The following is a 17,987-nucleotide window of genomic DNA, read 5'->3' as shown; positions in this document are numbered from 1 at the left end:
TGTTCTCACCACAAAAAAAATGTGGGTAATACATATGTTAATTAGCTTGATGTGACCATTCTACAATGTATACATATTTCAAAACAACATGCTGTACACCATACATATATACAATTTTTGTTGCTTTAAAAAATTGTTTAATGTAACTTAAAACAAGATAATCTAGCAAGATCTCTTAAATTGACCTCTTAAATTGATCCAAAGTCAATTTTTTAAAAAAGTTTTATTTTATTTTATGTGAACAGAGTCTCACTCTGTCACCCAGGCTGCAGTGCACTCCAGTGCAACCTCCATCTCCTGGGTTCAAGCAATTCTCCTGCCTCAGCCTCCCAAGTAGCTGGGATTACAGGCGTGCACCATCATGCTCAGCTAATTTTTGTATTTTTAATAGAGACAGGGTTTGACCATGTCGGCCAGGTTGGTCTCAAACTCCTGACCTCAAATGATCCACCAGCCTCAGCCTCCCAAAGTGCTGGGATTACAGGCATAAGCTACCACACCCAGCCGATCTTAGGTCAGTTAAAAAAATCTACTGTAGAACTTACTCTTTCCCAGCTGGAACCATGAAAAGTGTCAAAGAAAAAAAAAAAAAAGGGTTCCAGCTGTGCCAGAACTCCTTAAGGAAAAGCATGGCAAAGGAATTTCATAGAGTTGAAGATTAAGAACCTGACAAAGACGTTTTTCCAAAAGAGACTTCAAAAGGAAAGAAGGTGGCCAGGTGCAGTGGCTCACACCTGTAATCCTAGCACTTCGGGAAGCCAAGGTGGGTGGATCACTTGAGGTCAGGAGTTCAAGACCAGCCTGGCCAAAGTGGTGAAACCCATCTCTACTAAAAATCAAAAATTAGTCAGGCATGGTGGTGGATATCTGTAATCCCAGTTACTCGGGAGGCTGAGGCAGGAGAATAGCTTTAACCCAGGAGACAGAGATTGTAGTGAGCCAAGATCACACCATTGTACTCCAGCCTGGATGACAGAGCTAGACTCTTTCTCAAAAAAAAAAAAAAAGGCAAGAAGGAGGCTTTTATATGAAACAGTTAAGCACTACCACAAGAAATACAGGCAGATGTACAGACCTGAGACTCCAGTGGCTAGGATGGCAAGAAAAGCTGGTAACTTCTACATACCTATAGAACCTAAATTGGCATTTCTCATCAGAATCAGAGGTATCAATGGTGTGGGCCCAACGGTCTGAAGCCTTCCCTTTGCCAAATCTTCAGTGGCACCTTTGTTAAACTCAAGAAGGCTTTAGTTAACATGATAAGGACCGTAAAAGCATATATTACATGGGAGTATCCAAACCTGAGGTCAGTAAATGAACTGATCTACAAGCATGGTTATGGTAAAATCAGTAAGAAGCAAATTGCCTTCACAAACAACACTTTGATTGCTTGATCTCTCAGTAAATATGTCATCATCTGCATGCAAGATCAGATTCATGAGATCTATACTGTTGGAAAACACTTCAAAGAAACAAACAACTTCCTGTGGCCCTTCAAATGATCTCCATGAGGTGAAATGATGAGAAATACCACCCACTTGGTAGAAGGTGGAGATGCTGGCAACAGGGAAGACCAGATAAACAGGCATATCAGAAGGATGAACTAAGGTAACCACTGTGATTATTTTTGTAATTGGTCAGTTAATAAACAGTGACTGGTTTCAAACTGAAAAAAAATCTATTGTAGTTCTATACATCACTACAAAAAGTCAAAAAATGAAATTTTAAAATAAGATACCACTTACAATAACATACAAAATACCAAGTTCCTAGAAGCAAATCTAACAAAACATGTAAAAAGACCAATACAAAGGCCAAGCACGGTGGCTTACGCCTATAATCTCAGTGCTTTGGGAAGCCAAGGCAGGCAGATCACTTGAGCCCAGGAGTTCAAGACCAACCTTAGCAATGTAGTGAGACCTGTCTCTGTGTAAACATTTTAAAACTTAGTTGGGCACAGTTGCACACACCTGTAGCCCCAGCTACTTGGGAGGCTGAGGCACAAAGATCACTCAAACCTGGAAGGCAGAGGTTCTTGTAAGCCATGATCCAGCCACTGCACTCCATCTAGCCTGGGTGACACAGCCAGAGCTTGTCTCAAAAAAAAAAAGAAAAAAGAAAAAAAAAAAAAAAAGACCAATACAAATAAAAAAAAAAAAAGCACAAAACCTGACTGAAAGAAATTAAAGATCTGGCCGGGCGCAGTGGCTCACGCCTGTAATCCCAGCACTTTTGGAGGCCCAGGCGGGTGGATCACCAGCGGTCAGGAATTCAAGACCAGCCTGGCCAACATGGTAAAGCCCCGTCTCTACTAAAAATACAAAAGATTAGCTGGGTATGGTGGTGGACGCCTGTAATCCCAGCTACTTGGGAGGCTGAGGCAGGAGAATCGCCTGAACCCAGGAGGTGGAGGTTGTAGTCAGCCAAGATCATGCCACAGCACTCCAGCCTAGGCAATAAGAGCAAAACTTCGTCTCAAAAAAAAAAAAAAAGAAATTAAAGATCTAAATAAATGGAGAAAGATACTATATTCATGAATTTAAAGACTTAATATAAAACTATTAATTATCTCCCAACTCATCCATGGATTCAAAGCAACACAATTAAAATCCCGACAGGTTTGTTTCTGTGTTTGGATTTGGCAGGCTTATTTTACAATTCATACTGAAAGATAAAGAGCCAAGAATAACCAAGACCCCCTTGAAGACTAACAGCATGGCAAAACTTGCTAGACCCACTACATGTGATACTTTTTTTTTTGAGACAGAGTCTCACTCTGTCGCCCGGCTGTAGTGCAGTGGCTCGATCTCGGCTTACTGCAACTTCTGCCGCCCGCCCAGGTTCAAGTGATTCTCCTGCCTCAGCCTCCCGAGCAGCTGGGATTACAGGCACCTGCCACCACACCCAGCTAAATTTTTTTGTAGTTTTAGTAGAGAAGCGGTTTCATCTTGTTGGCCATGCTGTTCTCAAACTCCTGACCTCGTGATCCGCCCGCCTCAGCCTCCCAAAGTGCTGGGATTACAGGTGTGAGCCACCGTGCCTGGCCTACATGTGAAACTTGATTACAAATCTGTAGTGATTAAGGCCGTATGGTAATGAGAGCAAGGATACACAAATGGATCAACATAATACAGAGTTCAGAAGCAGACATATCTAAACACTGGAATTATTTTCCAAAGGTGGCAGAATAGTAGGAAAAGACTGATCTTTTCAATAAATGGTCTGAAACAATGAGTTATTCTTATGAAAAAAAATAAAATTTGACCTCTGCCTCACAGTCTACACAAAAATCAATTCCATGTAGAATATGGACTTACGTATAAAAGAAAATTAGGAAATAAACAACATACCCTAAATAACAAATGGGCCAAACAAACCAAAAATAAAATTAGAAAATACTTTGAGATAAATGAAAGATACAATATAACAAAACTTATGGGATGCAGTTAAAGCAGTGCTTAGAGGAAATTTTATAGTTGTAAATGCCTATATTTAAAAAAGAAAATAAGACAGACCACAAATTAATAACCTAATTGTAAAAAAAAGAGAAAACTAAACATAAAGCATACAGAGGAAGGGAAAAAATAAAGATTAGAGCAGAAATCAATTAAATAGACAAGAGAATGGAGAAAATCAATGAAACCAAAACCTGGTTCCTTGAAAAGATTAAGAAAACTTTTAGCTAGATTGACCAAGAAAAAAACAATAAACTCAATTTACTAGAATCAGAAATGAAAGAAGGAACAATACTACTGACCTTAGAGAAATAAAAAGGATTACAGAAGAATACTACGAACAAGTATAGGCCAATATATTAGATAATTGAAGTGAAAGGGATAAATTCCTAGAAAGACATAAACTATCAGAACTGACTCAAGAAGAAATACTATTAATAGACCTACAACATGGATCGATGTGCACAGACTGACTTAATGTCATTAAGATAGTATTAAGCCCCAAACTGATCTTTAGAGTCAATGCAATCCCTAAAGAAAGAAATTAGATTAATAATTTTAAAACTGCACTGAAATAAAAAGCCCAGGCCCAGATGGCTTCACTGCTTAATTATACCACTTAAAGAAGAGTTAATACCAATTCTTCACAAACTCTTCCAAAACACAGAAGACGGAACTTTTCCCCTTATACTATGTGGCTAGTATTACCCCAATACCATAACCAAAAAAAAAAAAAAAATTACAAGAGAAGAAAATGATCAATATCTTTTTTGAATATGGACACAAAATCCTCCAAAAAGTTCTTAGCAAATGGAATCCTGTAATACATTAAAAAGATTATTCACGATGACCAAGTGAGATTTATTCCAGGAATACAAGGGCGGTTTAACATTCAAAAATCAATTAATATAATATACCATATCAATAGAATAAAAACCAAAAACTAAATGATCATCTCAATAGCTACAGAAAAAGCAGTTCCATTTAACATCCTTTCATGATAAAAACATTTGCAAGTTCCCCCACTTGAGAAAGAACATTTACAAAAAACCCACAACTAACATCATACTTAACAGTGAAATACTGGATGATTTCCACCTATGATCAGGAACAAGACAAGGATATCTGCTCTCAGCACTTCTATTCAACATTGTACTGAAGGTTCTTGTCAGGCCTCTGAGCCCAAGCCAAGCCATCGCATCCCCTGTGACTTGCACATCCGCCCAGATGGCCTGAAGTAACTGAAGAATCACAAAAGAAGTGAAAATGCCCTGCCCCGCCTTAACCGATGACATTCCACCACAAAAGAAGTGAAAATGGCCGGTCCTTGCCTTAAGTGATGACATTACCTAGTGAAAGTCCTTTTCTGGGCTCATCCTGGCTCAAAAACCTCCCCCACTGAGCACCTTGTGACTCCCACTCCTGCCCGCCAGAGAACAACCCCCCCTTTGACTGTAATTTTCCTTTACTTACCCAAATCCTATAAAACGGTCCCACCCTGGTCTCCCTTCGCTGACTCTTTTCGGACTCAGCCCACCTGCACCCAGGTGATTAAAAAGCTTTATTGCTCACACAAAGCCTGTTTGGTGGTCTCTTCACATGGATGCGCATGACAGTTCTAGCCAGGGCAATTAGACAAGAAAAAGAAAGAAGGGGCATCCAGACTGGAAAGGTAGTAGTAAAACTATCCTGATTCACAAATTAATCTTATATATGGAAAATCCTCCTGAAAATCTTCAAGAAAGCTAATAAATGAGTTCAGCAAGGTTTCAGGATACACTCAATACAAAAATCAGTAGTACTTCTATTCTCTTGCAATGAACAATTCAAAAATGAAATTAAGGCAACAAGTTAATTTACAATAGCATCAAAAATAATAAAATAGTAATAAATTTAACAAAAGAAATGGAAAACTTGCCCCATAAAAACCACCAAATATTGTTGAAAGAAATTTAAAAACACCTAAATAAATGGAAAAATATTCCATGTGAATGGATTTAAAGACTTAACGTTATTAAGAGAGCATTAATCCCCAAACTGATCTTTAATGCAATCCCTATCAGAATCCAATCTAGGTTCTCTGTTGGAATTGATAAGCTGATTCTAAAATTCATATTGAATTGTAAGAGATCAGAGTAACCAAAACAAGCTTGGAAAACAAGCAACAAATTAGGAGGCCTCATACTTCCTGATTTCAAAACTTGTTACAAGTAAGGAAGATAGTGTAGTATTAATGTAAGGATAGACATATAGACCAACGGAAGAGAACTGAGTCCAGAAGAAATGAATCCATTTGTCTATGGTAAACTGATTTTCAACAAGGGTGCCAAGACCATTCAAAGGATGAAAGAATAGTCTCTTCAACAAATGGTGCTGAAATAATTGGATATTCACATGCAAAAGAATCAAGTTGGACTTTTGCCTCATGACATTTACAAATGTTAATTCAAAATGGATCAGAGACCTAAAAGCTAAGATTATAAAACTCTTAGTGGAAAAACCAGGGGGAAATCTTCATGGCCCGGGACTTGGCAATGGAATCTTAGATATAACACCAAAAGCATAAGAAACAAAAGGCAAAAAAAAAAAAAAAAAAAAAAAAAAAAAAAAAGAGAGATAACTTTGACTTCATCAAAATTAAAAACTTTTGTACTTCAAAAAAAAAACACTATTAAGAAAATTAGCCGGGCGTGGTGGCTCACGCCTGTAATCCCAGCACTTTGGGAGGCCGAGTCAGGTAGATCACCAGGTCAGGAGATTGAGATCATCCTGGCTAACACGGTGAAACCCCGTCTCTACTAAAAATACAAAAAAAATTAGCCGGGCGAGGTGGCGGGCGCCTGTAGTCCCAGGTACTCGGGAGGCTGAGGCAGGAGAATGGCATGAACCTAGGAGGCAGAGCTTGCAGTAAGCCGAGATGGCGCCACTGCACTCCAGCCTGGGCAACAGTGCGAGGCTCCATCTCAAAAAAAAAAAAGAAAGAAAAGAAAAGAAAATGAAGAGACAATCTTCTACAGGATAGAAGAAAATATTTGCAATTCATGTATCTGATAAGGGACTGTACCTAGAATATATAAAGAACACGTGAAACTCAATAACAAAAAGACAACTTATTTCAAAAATGGGCAAAGAATAAACATTTCTACAAAAAAGATAAGCAAATGGCCGACAGGCACATGAAACAATGCTCAACATCATTAGTCATCAGGGAAATGCAAATAGAAACCACAAAATTCCACTTCACACCACTAGAATGGATGGCTAGAGTCAAAAAGTCAGATGATAACAACTGTTGGCAAGAACGCAAAGAAATCAAAATGTTTATAAACTGCTAGTGGGAATGTAAAATGGTGCGGTTACTTTAGAACACTCTGGCAGTTCCCCAGACAATTAAATATAGAGTTACCATATGACCCAGCGATTCCACTCCTAGGTATAAACCCGAGAGGGCTGAAAACATACATACAAACAAAAACTTACACAAAAAGTATAATGTTTATAGAAGCAGCATTTATAATAGGCAAAAGTTGGAAATAATACAAGTGTCTATCAACTGATGAATGGAAAAAACTAAAAAAGGTATATTCATAAAACAAAATATTATTTGGTCATAAAAATGAATAAAATACTAATACATGCTACAACATGATGAACCTTGTAAACATTATGCTAAGTAAAAGGTGCCGATCATAAAGACCAAATATTATATGATTCCATATATATATGAAATATCCACAGCAGGCAAATACATAAAGACAAAGCACATTAGTGGTTGCTTAGGGCTGGGGGAATGGGGCAACAGGGGTTGATAGTTGAAGGGTATGACTTTTTTTTTTTTGAGACGGAGTATCGGTCACCCAGGTTGGAGTACAGTGGCACAATCTCAGCTTACCGCAACCTCTGCCTCCCAGATTCAAGTGATTCTCGTGTCTCAATTTCCTGAGTAGCTGGGATTACAGGTGTGCGCCACCACGCCCAGATAACTTTTGTAATTTTTAGTAGAGATAGGGTTTCACCATGTTGGCTAGGTTGGTCCTGACTTGTGATCCACCCGCCTCGGACTCCCGAAATGCCAGGATTACAGGTGTGAGCCACCGCGCTCAGTCATTTCTTTTATTTTTTTGGAGATGGAGTCTTGCTCTGTTGCCCAGGCTGGAGTGCAATGGTGCAATCTCAGCTCATTGCAACCTCTGCCTCCCGGGTTTAAGCAATTCTCCTATCTCAGCCTCCCAAGTAGCTGGGACTACAGGCACACGTGGCCACGCCCAGCTAAGCTAATTTTTTGTATTTTAGTAGAGTCGGGGTTTTGTTGTGTTGCCCAGGCTGGTCTTGAACTCCTGAGCTCGGGCAATCTGCCCGCCTTGGCCTCCCAAAGTGCTAGGATTACAGGCATGAGCCATCGTGCCTGGCCAACATTTCTTTTCGAGATAATGAAATGTCCTAAAATCGACTGTGGTGATGGTTGCACTTAAGCTGTGACTATACTAAAAAACCAATTGTACACTTTAAAAGGGTGAATTGTATGATATGTTAATTATATCTCAATAAAGCCATATAAAAATAAAACTATAAATTGAAGATGTAGGTCATCATATCTACGTTAGAATGAAAGTGACCTTTCCAAAAACATGACACCAATGTTAGAAACCATGTAAGAAATATTTCACGTGAAACATATCCTTTATGTTCTGTTCTATTTAACATACATATTAGGGTTTGTCTTTTCTAATTTACTAATCTTTGTCTTTTAATTGGAGAACTTAATCCTTTAAAATATATTGTAATTACAGAAAATTTGTGCTTACAAAGTAAAATAGGCTATTAGAAGATAATATCAGAATTGATTAGGCACAGTTGCTCATGCCTGTAATTCCAGAGCATTGGGTGCTCAAGGTAGAAGGATTAGTTGAGGCCAGAAGTTTGAGACCAGCCTGGGCAACATAACAAGACCCCATCTCTACAGAAAATTTTAAAATTGGCCAGGCATGGTGGTGCATGTCTGTAGTCCCAGCTACTTGGGAGGCTGAGGCAAAAGGATCACTTGAGCCCAAGAGTTTGAGGCTGCAATGAGCTATGACTGTGCTACTGCACAGCCTTGGTGACACAGTGAGACACTGTCTCTAAATAAATAAATAGATACATTTTTTAAAAAGATGGTATCAGAAAATATAATCTTGAGCTAGGAAATGCTTTCTTTTTTCTTTTCTTTTTTCTTTTCTTTTCTTGCTCTTGTTGCCCAGGCTGGAGTGCAGTGGCGCAATCTTGGCTTACTGCAATCCCTGCCTCCTGGGTTCAAGCAATTCTCCTGCCTCAGCCTCCCAAGTAGCTGGGATTACAGGCATGTGTCACTATGCCCAGCTAATTTTGTATTTTTAGTAGAGATGGGGTTGCATCATGTTGGTCAGGCTGGTCTTGAATTCCTGACCTCAGGTGATCCACCCACCTTGGCCTCCCAAGGTGCTGGGATTACTGGTGTGAGCCACTGTGCCTGACCGGAAATGGTTTCTTAAACAAGATACAGAAAGCACTAAACATAAAGAAAAAGATCAATGTGACTATGTTTCATTCTATAAAATCTTTAATAATTACAAACATTTACTGAGAGTTTACTATGTGTATCAAGTTAAGGACTTTACATACCTCATACCATTTAATCTTCACAAGAACCTATGATGAGTCAATACTATTATTTTCCCTGTTTCACAGATGATGCTTAAGGAGGTTAAGTATTTCACCTGAAGTCACATAGCAACTATGCCAGGGTTGAAATTTGGGTCTATCTGATTCCAAGTCCAAACTCATAATCACTACCCTAGAGGCCATGCCAGTTTTGGGGGAAAAGTTCTTCAACTCTTCAGTCTCTAAAACCAGCAGCTTTCTCCTCTTTTATTTTATTTTTTTAAACCAGTATCTTACATTCAATGTTTCCATTTTTTCATCATCTACTTGCCATCCCTTCTGCCATACCCTTTATGAGAATTCCCAATCTGGGTTGTTACTCACTCACTCCTGATCTCCTTGCAACCTAGCTTCAAGCTCCAGTAATAATGATATCCTAATCAGATAAGGAAATGTAGGAAACTCTAATTAAAATGGCCTTTTCTCAGTCTTCATTTCTACTGACCTTTTGTACCTCCTCCTTCTTTAAATGTGATTCTCCTTAATTTGTCAGTCATACTTTTAATTTCTCATTCAACAAATAAGTAGTTGGCATCAACTTTGTGCAAGCATTGTGCCCAGTCCTGGGAAACAAATGTCAAAAGACACAGTCTCAACCATCAATGAGCTTGTTTAGATTGAAGATAATTAGGCAACTGACAAATAATAAGCAGAATGGAGACATTTTGTGTGTGTGTATTGCAGTATATTTTAGTGGTTAAGTCTATGTTGGAGTCAGATAGACAAAAGTTTGAGATCTGAATTTGCCACTTGTTATGTTAGTCGCATAAGCATGAACAAGTTACTCAAAGTACTTTAAGAATTAAGTCAATCATTATAAATTATTTCCTGTTTACTTTAGAAAAGCAGGATGCTATTGGTGTTTGTGAGAGACTAAACAATGTAATATAGACCCCGTTATGCAAGTTAGAAGAATGCCTGAATTTAAATAGTTTATTAAAATTATAATAATTAAACACAAATTCTATTTTATTGCTACCAAAAAAAGTTCTTCAGGTACATTTAACATAGCCTTCTACTGCTGGACTACATTATAAAATCAATATATAAATTACATTGACACAATGTCAAAGGAAAAAGCTTGCCTTTTGAGGTTAGAAGTACACTCTGATGTCCTAACTTGGATAATTCTAGGTGTATCCTATAGATAGGATATTGAGTAACCATACTAGACTATGGAAAAGAGATACACAGACAAACTGTAAACATTTAATAAATTGGACCATACACCAAAATTGGTAAATTTCCCCAAGACTGACTCTTGCTCTGTTGCCCAGGCTGGAGTGCAGTGGTGCAATCTCGGCTCATTGCAACCTCCTCCTCCCAGGTTCAAGCGATCCTCTAGAAAGGCAAGAATGTATTTCATTTATTTGTTCTTACTAATGGGTGAAAACTCTAAAGATACCAGATTGCAAATCCAGTCTATTACTAAACTGCTGATGCTGGAAACAAGCCAATTAGGCAGACTTGGGGGACTCTTTAGTTGAAATGACCATTATCCCAAAAATGTATTTTATTTAATATATATGTATATACTATGTGCTCAAGTGTATAATAAGCAATTCAATTTGGAGGCCAAGGGTAGGATTTTTAAAGTTTGACACATGCAGAAATTTTACATTTAAATTTTGGTGTCTTCTGACATCAACTAAAGTAATAACCATGTTAAATTATCTATTTATATTCATATATTTATATATAGATATAGTGTAGAACATATTATCTATTCTATATCTATGTATGTATCTACCTATATCGATATATTATATATGTATATATGTGTATATGTTAAATAAAATTATGTTATTAAAATGTTAGTAAAGTTACATGTTATTTAAAACATGTTAAATGAAATAAGAGGAGGTAACAACCTATGGCCTCCTGTGTTTTCTTGGTTTCCTATAAAATGAGAACTACAATAGCCTCTCGTCAGGGAAATTAAATAATAGATTTAAAGTGTTCCGCATGGTGCCTATAAGTTAGCTAATTTCTAAGTATTTATAAAATGTCCACCATTTTTGCCTCTTGGGCTAACCTTAAAAAAGAAGTTGACGTGTACCAAGCAGAGAAAGAAGGAAGTCATTCCAGGAGGGAGAATGCTGCACACGAAGCTATGGTGGTAAGAGAATATGGCCTGTGGAACAAATTCAGTGGTTGAACTGAAGATAATAAGACTGACTAAAAGCAGGAACACTATTTAAAGGGCCAAAATAAGAGGTGAGAAACTCCTGGATTAGAATAGTAGCCAAGGAGAAGAAGGGATAGATAAAAGAGCTATCTAGGATGTATAGCTGATAGGAACTAAGGGATGATTACATGGAGATGAAGAAGAGAGCAACAGATATGCCAGGTTTCTAACGTGGTTTACTGGATGTATGTTGGTGACATTCAATCGCAGAGCCACACACATATTTTAGAGGAAGAAGCTGAAGCATTTGTTTTTTGGTTTTTTTTTGAGACAGAGTCTCACTCTGTCACCTAGGCTGGAGTGCAGTGGCTCAATCTCGGCTTGCTGCAACTTTTGCCCACCTCCCACCCCCCGAGTAGCTGGGATTACAGGCATGCGCCACCACACCCGGCTAATTTTTTGTATTTTTAGTAGAGATGGGGCCATGTTGGCTAGGCTGGTCTCAAACTCCTGGCCTCAAGTGATCTGCCTGCCTCGGCCTCCCAAAGTGCTGAGATTATAGGCATGAGGCACAGTGCCCGGCCAGAAGCATTTGGTTTTAAACATAAACATTTGGTTTTAAATGTAAGGCATCTCGGTAAAATCATCTACAATTTAATGGACATAACACAGAGAATTCAGAAGTCAACATTCTTTTTAGAGTACCTGATAAATATATAATTATGTTCTTATAGAATCACACTGGCAATGACAAAGGGATATTAATCAAGACTTAAAGATAGCAGAGTTTCATGAATAACTTGGAAAGTATAAAGTAATTCAAATTGGAATGAAGTACATTAAAAACACACTTTCATCAATACCTCAGCTGCTCTGCCGTTGTAAAGGCGAAAATGATTACAGGCTTTAAGATTGAGTGCGATGGTACTATCAGGAATTTGCTGAAGGTAAACAGCCAAAACTTCTTGAGACACATCATAGTAATCCAACTTATAGTAGCAGAGGGCCACGTAAACATTGAGGGCAAGGTATTCCCTATTAGATGAAATAATTAGGGTTAACCATTTAAGTCTACTTCACAGAAATGTCAAATTACAAAGCTCAAATAGACAAGGCAAAGAGGACAGTTCATGAATCTGCCTTAGGAAGAAAGAGGGTAAGATATAATCAGTATAATTATTTTCTTTTTGCATTGCAATATTCGGGTGTTTCGATATAAGTAGAGTGAAGGATGACAACTAGAGAAGAAAGGGAAAGTTCATGCTGTTCATATTGAAAAACTAATATATGTGATAATTGAACATAAACACAAGTACACTCCACACAGAAGACCAACAGACAAGACACGTAGGCTTGATGGCTGGAAATGGAAGCAGGTAGGAGGTAATGCAAAAGAGGATGGAAGGAAGGGGGATGAGATATTTTTGGGAAGGGAGAGAGAGGCCAAGTGTTTAGTGATAAAGTTGGAATGTAAATTCTTTTTTTTTTTTTTTTTTTTTTTGAGACGGAGTCTCCCTCTGTCGCCCAGGCTGGAGTGCAGTGGCCGGGTCTCAGCTCACTGCAAGCTCCGCCTCCCGGGTTCACGCCATTCTCCTGCCTCAGCCTCCGGAGTAGCTGGGACTACAGGCGCCCACCACCTCGCCCGGCTAGTTTTTTGTATTTTTAGTAGAGACGGGGCTTCACCATGTTAGCCAGGATGGTCTCGATCTCCTGACCTTGTGATCCGCCCGTCTCGGCCTCCCAAAGTGCTGGGATTACAGGCTTGAGCCACCGCGCCCGGAATGTAAATTCTTAAGAATGGTTTGGGGCCGGGCGCGGTGGCTCAAGCCTGTAATCCCAGCACTTTGGGAGGCCGAGACGGGCGGATCACGAGGTCAGGAGATCGAGACCATCCTGGCTAACATGGTGAAACCCCGTCTCCACTAAAAAATACAAAAAAAAAACTAGCCGGGCGAGGTGGCGGGCGCCTGTAGTCCCAGCTACTCGGGAGGCTGAGGCAGGAGAATGGCGTGAACCCGGGAGGCGGAGCTTGCAGTGAGCTGAGATCCGGCCACTGCACTCCAGCCTGGGCGACAGAGTGAGACTCCGTCTCAAAAAAAAAAATGGTTTGTATCTAATTTTGTCAGCAAGTTACCTACAATGTAACTATAACACTAAGTCTGATACATCTAGACCATATATTTCAACAGGGGTAATATCAATATCACCCCCAAAGGGGAAAAATTGGTTCTTATCGGAGGATGAAAAAATCATATTCATTTAATATGTAAAGCACTGTTATACATATAGTACATACATGGATATATATTAATATACATATATCAGTATATTAAAATTTCATGGGAGGGCAGTTGGGGGAAGAGTCTTTTAGAAGGGTGACAACGCAAAAAAAGGTAGAGAAAGCCTGATTTAGACAATATCTAATTCTTAATCTCACCAAATTATCAACTAAACAGATTTGAACGCATGGTGGTACTAGATCCAGAGGACACTAGATTCTCAAACTAGTTACAGAAGAAACTAAAAAAAATGAAAAAAATGTAGAGTAGGCATAAAAGGACACAGACCTGTTATCTAGCAGTATTCGCTTATATATATCAATAGCTTCTTGGTAGTGAGATCGCATATAGTGGATTGAGGCCAAACTGAGTTGATCTTCTGTGACATCCTGAAGATTTTGATGAAAGCTCATCAATTTTTTCTCATCATTAAACTAAAATTGTGAGAGTGGAAAAGACATGTAAAGATTCACATTAGTGTTGCTAGAGAAATCAATATCTAAGTGATAGAGATTTTAACTCTTCTTTAGCCATTGTGTCTCTCTCTTCTTCCTATTTCCCTTAGGTTCCTTGTCTTCTATTTCATTTCCTCTGCAAAGAAAGAATGCAAATAGCCTTGGGAGGCATAGCTTGACAACCACAGTGGAAAGCCCTTAGGTTACAGTTAATATTATTTGACCCCTCCCCTTATCTTTTCTTTATATTTTCTCCCTTTCCTTTTATTTTCTGTCTAGTCTCTTTACTAATACCTGGTAACATTTTTAATCTGTTCTTTCTTTCTTTCTTTTTTTTTTTTTTTTTGAGATGGATTCTTGCCCTGTCCCCCAGGCTGGAGTACAATGGCACAATCTCGGCTCACTGAAACCTCTGCCTCCTGGGTTCAAGCAATTCTCCAGCCTCAGCCTCCCAAGTCCCTGGGATTACAGGTGCATGCCACCACGCCTGGCTAAGTTTTTGTATCTTTAATACAGATGGGGTTTCACCATGTTGGCCAGGCTAGTCTTGAACTCCTGACCTTGTGATCGACCCGCCTTGGCCTCCCAAAGTGCTGGGATTACAGGCATGAGCCACTGTGCCCAGCCAATCTGTTCTTTCATATCTCATTCTACTTGGTAGACAATAGGGAATCAAAATGTACTTCTCATCATGTAACTTAGTGAATTTAATTTTTAATTTCCTGCTCAACATTTTTTCATCCTTTCTTCAGTTACCATACATTGTTGTTGTTTGAGATTGTCAGAATTCTAACCTTGTAATGCTTATTTTGTTAGATGGCTGCTGCAAATATTAGTTGCCTTTTGCTTATATATGGGGCAGAACAGATATATTTTTGACAGTGACCCTTAATATGTAGATTGCTCACTGCCTGATACAGAGAATGACTTATTAGCTTAAAAATTTTGTAAAGAATTGTCTTCTGTAGACTATCTAGTTACATGGAAAACTGTTTATGATACACTTTTAAGTGAAAAGCCTGGTTATAAAACAATATATACTATGATCCAAATTTGGCAATATAAATATACATATATATACACACACATAAAAATACAAATTTTTTATAGACTGGAAGAAAAGAGAGTAAAATATTACAGTGTTAGCTTTAAGTGGCAGTCTTACAGGAAATCTTGATTTTTGTGTGTATTTTGTTATTTCCTAAAAGTACTATGATAAACATGTATTATTTTTGTAATCAGAAGAAAAACACAGTAAAATATATTTCTTTAAATTCAATCAAAGACTTTCACTACTAAATAATATTAGAGAAGCTTGTAGTAGGCAGTGCTCCCACCAAGAACATCTAGAAAATCTTAAAAACTACTGAAAAATCTATGTAAGAGGGGCCGGGGCAGTGGCTCACGCCTGTAATCCCAGCACTCGGAGAGGCTGAGGCGAGCAGATCACTTGAGCTCAGGTATGTGAGACCAGCCTGGGCAACATGGTGAAACCCTGTCTCTACAAAAATTCGCTGGGCATGGTGGTGCACACTTGTAATCTCAATTACTTGGGAGGCTGAGGCACAAGGATTGCTCGAGCCTGGGAGGCAGAGGTTATAGTAAGCTGAGATGGCGCCATTGCACTCCAGCCTGGGTGACTGGGAGTGAAATCTTGTCTCAAAAAAACAACAACAGGCCGGGCGCGGTGGCTCAAGCCTGTAATCCCAGCACTTTGGGAGGCCGAGACGGGCGGATCATGAGGTCAGGAGATCGAGACCATCCTGGTTAACACGGTGAAACCCCGTCTCTACTAAAAAATATAAAAAAACTAGCCGGGCGAGGTGGTGGGCGCCTGTAGTCCCAGGTACTCGGGAGGCTGAGGCAGGAGAATGGCGTGAACCCGGGAGGCGGAGCTTGCAGTGAGCTGAGATCCAGCCACTGCACTCCAGCCTGGGCGACAGAGCCAGACTCCATCTCAAAAAACAAAAAAAAACAAAAAAAAAACAAAACAACAACAACAACAAAAAAAATCTGTGTGAAGGGTTCATAGAGCTACCAAGTGAGTGAAGACTTCAGATACCAAGATCCCAAGCAGAACAAAAGTGCAGAGTGATTCTGATATTTAGTACCATTTTTCTCTAATGGTACCTACCAATTCTCAATTGGTGACTGAGTTGCTGAAAACTAAGCAGAGCTTCAAGAAGTCTTATAGGCTTAATGGACAAAAAAAAAATAGAGATTGGAGCCCACCAGGTTATCAGTTGGGACCCCTGGAAAGCTACCCTAGAAACAGAGGTAAAATAGAAATAGACCAGCTTTAAATCGTTGTAATCTCTGACAGGTATCAGTTGATTTGCCCCTTTTCTATGTGCTTGCCAGAAGTAAAAGTAAATTCTAAATCCTTTCTGGAAGAAGACAAAATCATCCAGATACTCAAATTATCTCTATATATTTTAATATACAATAGCCAGCATTAAACACAATATTGCCAAGCAAACCAGGAGATAAGAACATTTGACTGAAAACCAAGAAACAGCTGTCCAGAGATACACTATAGGAATTACTAGACATGGATTTTAAAAATAACTGTTATTAATATGTTTAAGAAATTAAATTAAAAATTAGGAAATTTTAACTGGAAATTAGAAATTTAAAAAGTAATAAAATGTGATTTCTAAAAATAAGACAATAACTGAAATTAAGAATGAAATAGATAAATAGAATAGCTGATTAGACAGCTGAAGAATGATGATTAGTAAAATAAATTTCTGCAGGAAATATGTAGAAAATGTGACAAAGTGTTTACATGTGATACAAATTAAAGGTCTACATACCTACATGTTACTGGGAGCCTAAAAGGAAAGAAGAGTATAGAGTAGAAGCAAAATTTGAAGTAATAATGACCAAGGATTTTTTTTAATTAAAAAAAGAAAAAACCTCGAGCAAGCGCTATGAACCTGATGTAGTGTAATACAAAGAAAACCATATCTGGGAATATTATAGGAAAAGTGCCAGTAACAAAAACCAACGTATACATCTTAAACATGATCAGAAAAAAACATCTTCACAGGAGCAGCAATAAGACTGATGGCTAACGTCTCAGTAGAGACAAGGTCCTAGGAAGCAATAAAGCAACATCTTCAAAATGCCAAGCAAAAATAATTACCTACCTAGAACTCTACACTGAGAAAAAAATGCTTTAAAAAAGACAGTCAAATAAAAATGTGTTTAGACAAAAACTGAGAGAATTCATCACCACTAAAGGAAATATTAAAGGAAATTCCTCAAATAGAAAATGATTTTAGATAGGAGCACAAACATGCAAGAAGAAATGAAGAGCAATGGAAAGGATAAATATGGCTAAGTATAAATGAATATTTACTGCATAAAACAGTAATAAAACAGTCTTATGGGATTAGAAACATATAGACACTTAAAATATATTTCAAATTTGTACATAAGATGGAGAGTAAATGAGTTTAAATGATCTAAGGTCCTTTAATTTTCTAGAAATTGGTAAAAGTACTAATTAATATCAAACTTTTTAGTATGCAAAAGACACATGGTAACTGCTAAAATAATGTTAAGAATGTGACAGAGCGAGACTCTGTCTCAAAAAAAAAAAAAAAAAAAAAAAAAAGAACGTATATAACTGGCAAGCCAATTGAGGAGAAATACATAGTTTTAAAAATCAATCCAAAAAAAGACAAGAAAGGAGAGAAAAAGGAACACAGACCACGTGGACCAGCTGGGCAAACAGAGAACTAATAACAGAATGGTAGTTACGAAGCTAACCGTATTTGTAAATACATTAAGTAAATGGATTATATACTGAGGTTTTTTTTAAATAAAGATTTTAACTGGATTTTAAAACCCACAAAACTCATTTATATGCTGTTTATAAGAGTCACCTTAAATTTAAGGACATGGAAAGGTAGAAAGTAAAAGAATAGATGAGAGATATAATAGGCAAATGCTACCAAAAGAGCTAGTATAGCTTACAAATATG

At 38.1% G+C, this 17,987-nt stretch overlaps 1 protein-coding gene across 3 annotated transcripts in view; it reads right to left on the bottom strand.

Annotated features, from left to right (window-relative positions):
- The window catches only part of IFT56 (intraflagellar transport 56), a 63,925-nt gene that overhangs the window by 34,713 nt on the left and 11,225 nt on the right, over positions 1–17,987 (bottom strand). For all 3 annotated transcript variants that reach the window (XM_045388281.3, XM_065542633.2, XM_015447260.4), the window contains exons 6-7: positions 13,830–13,975; positions 12,126–12,297 (exon numbers count right to left, since the gene is read on the bottom strand). In XM_045388281.3, coding sequence (XP_045244216.1) covers positions 12,126–12,297; positions 13,830–13,975 — 318 coding nt within the window. The remainder of the gene's footprint in view (positions 1–12,125; positions 12,298–13,829; positions 13,976–17,987) is intronic.

The sequence above is a fragment of the Macaca fascicularis genome, chromosome 3 (genome assembly GCF_037993035.2).
Source record: "Macaca fascicularis isolate 582-1 chromosome 3, T2T-MFA8v1.1".
NCBI lineage: Eukaryota > Metazoa > Chordata > Mammalia > Primates > Cercopithecidae > Macaca > Macaca fascicularis.
The sequence above is the reverse complement of the archived record's forward strand: the minus strand, read 5'-3'. Positions and strand labels throughout refer to the sequence as shown.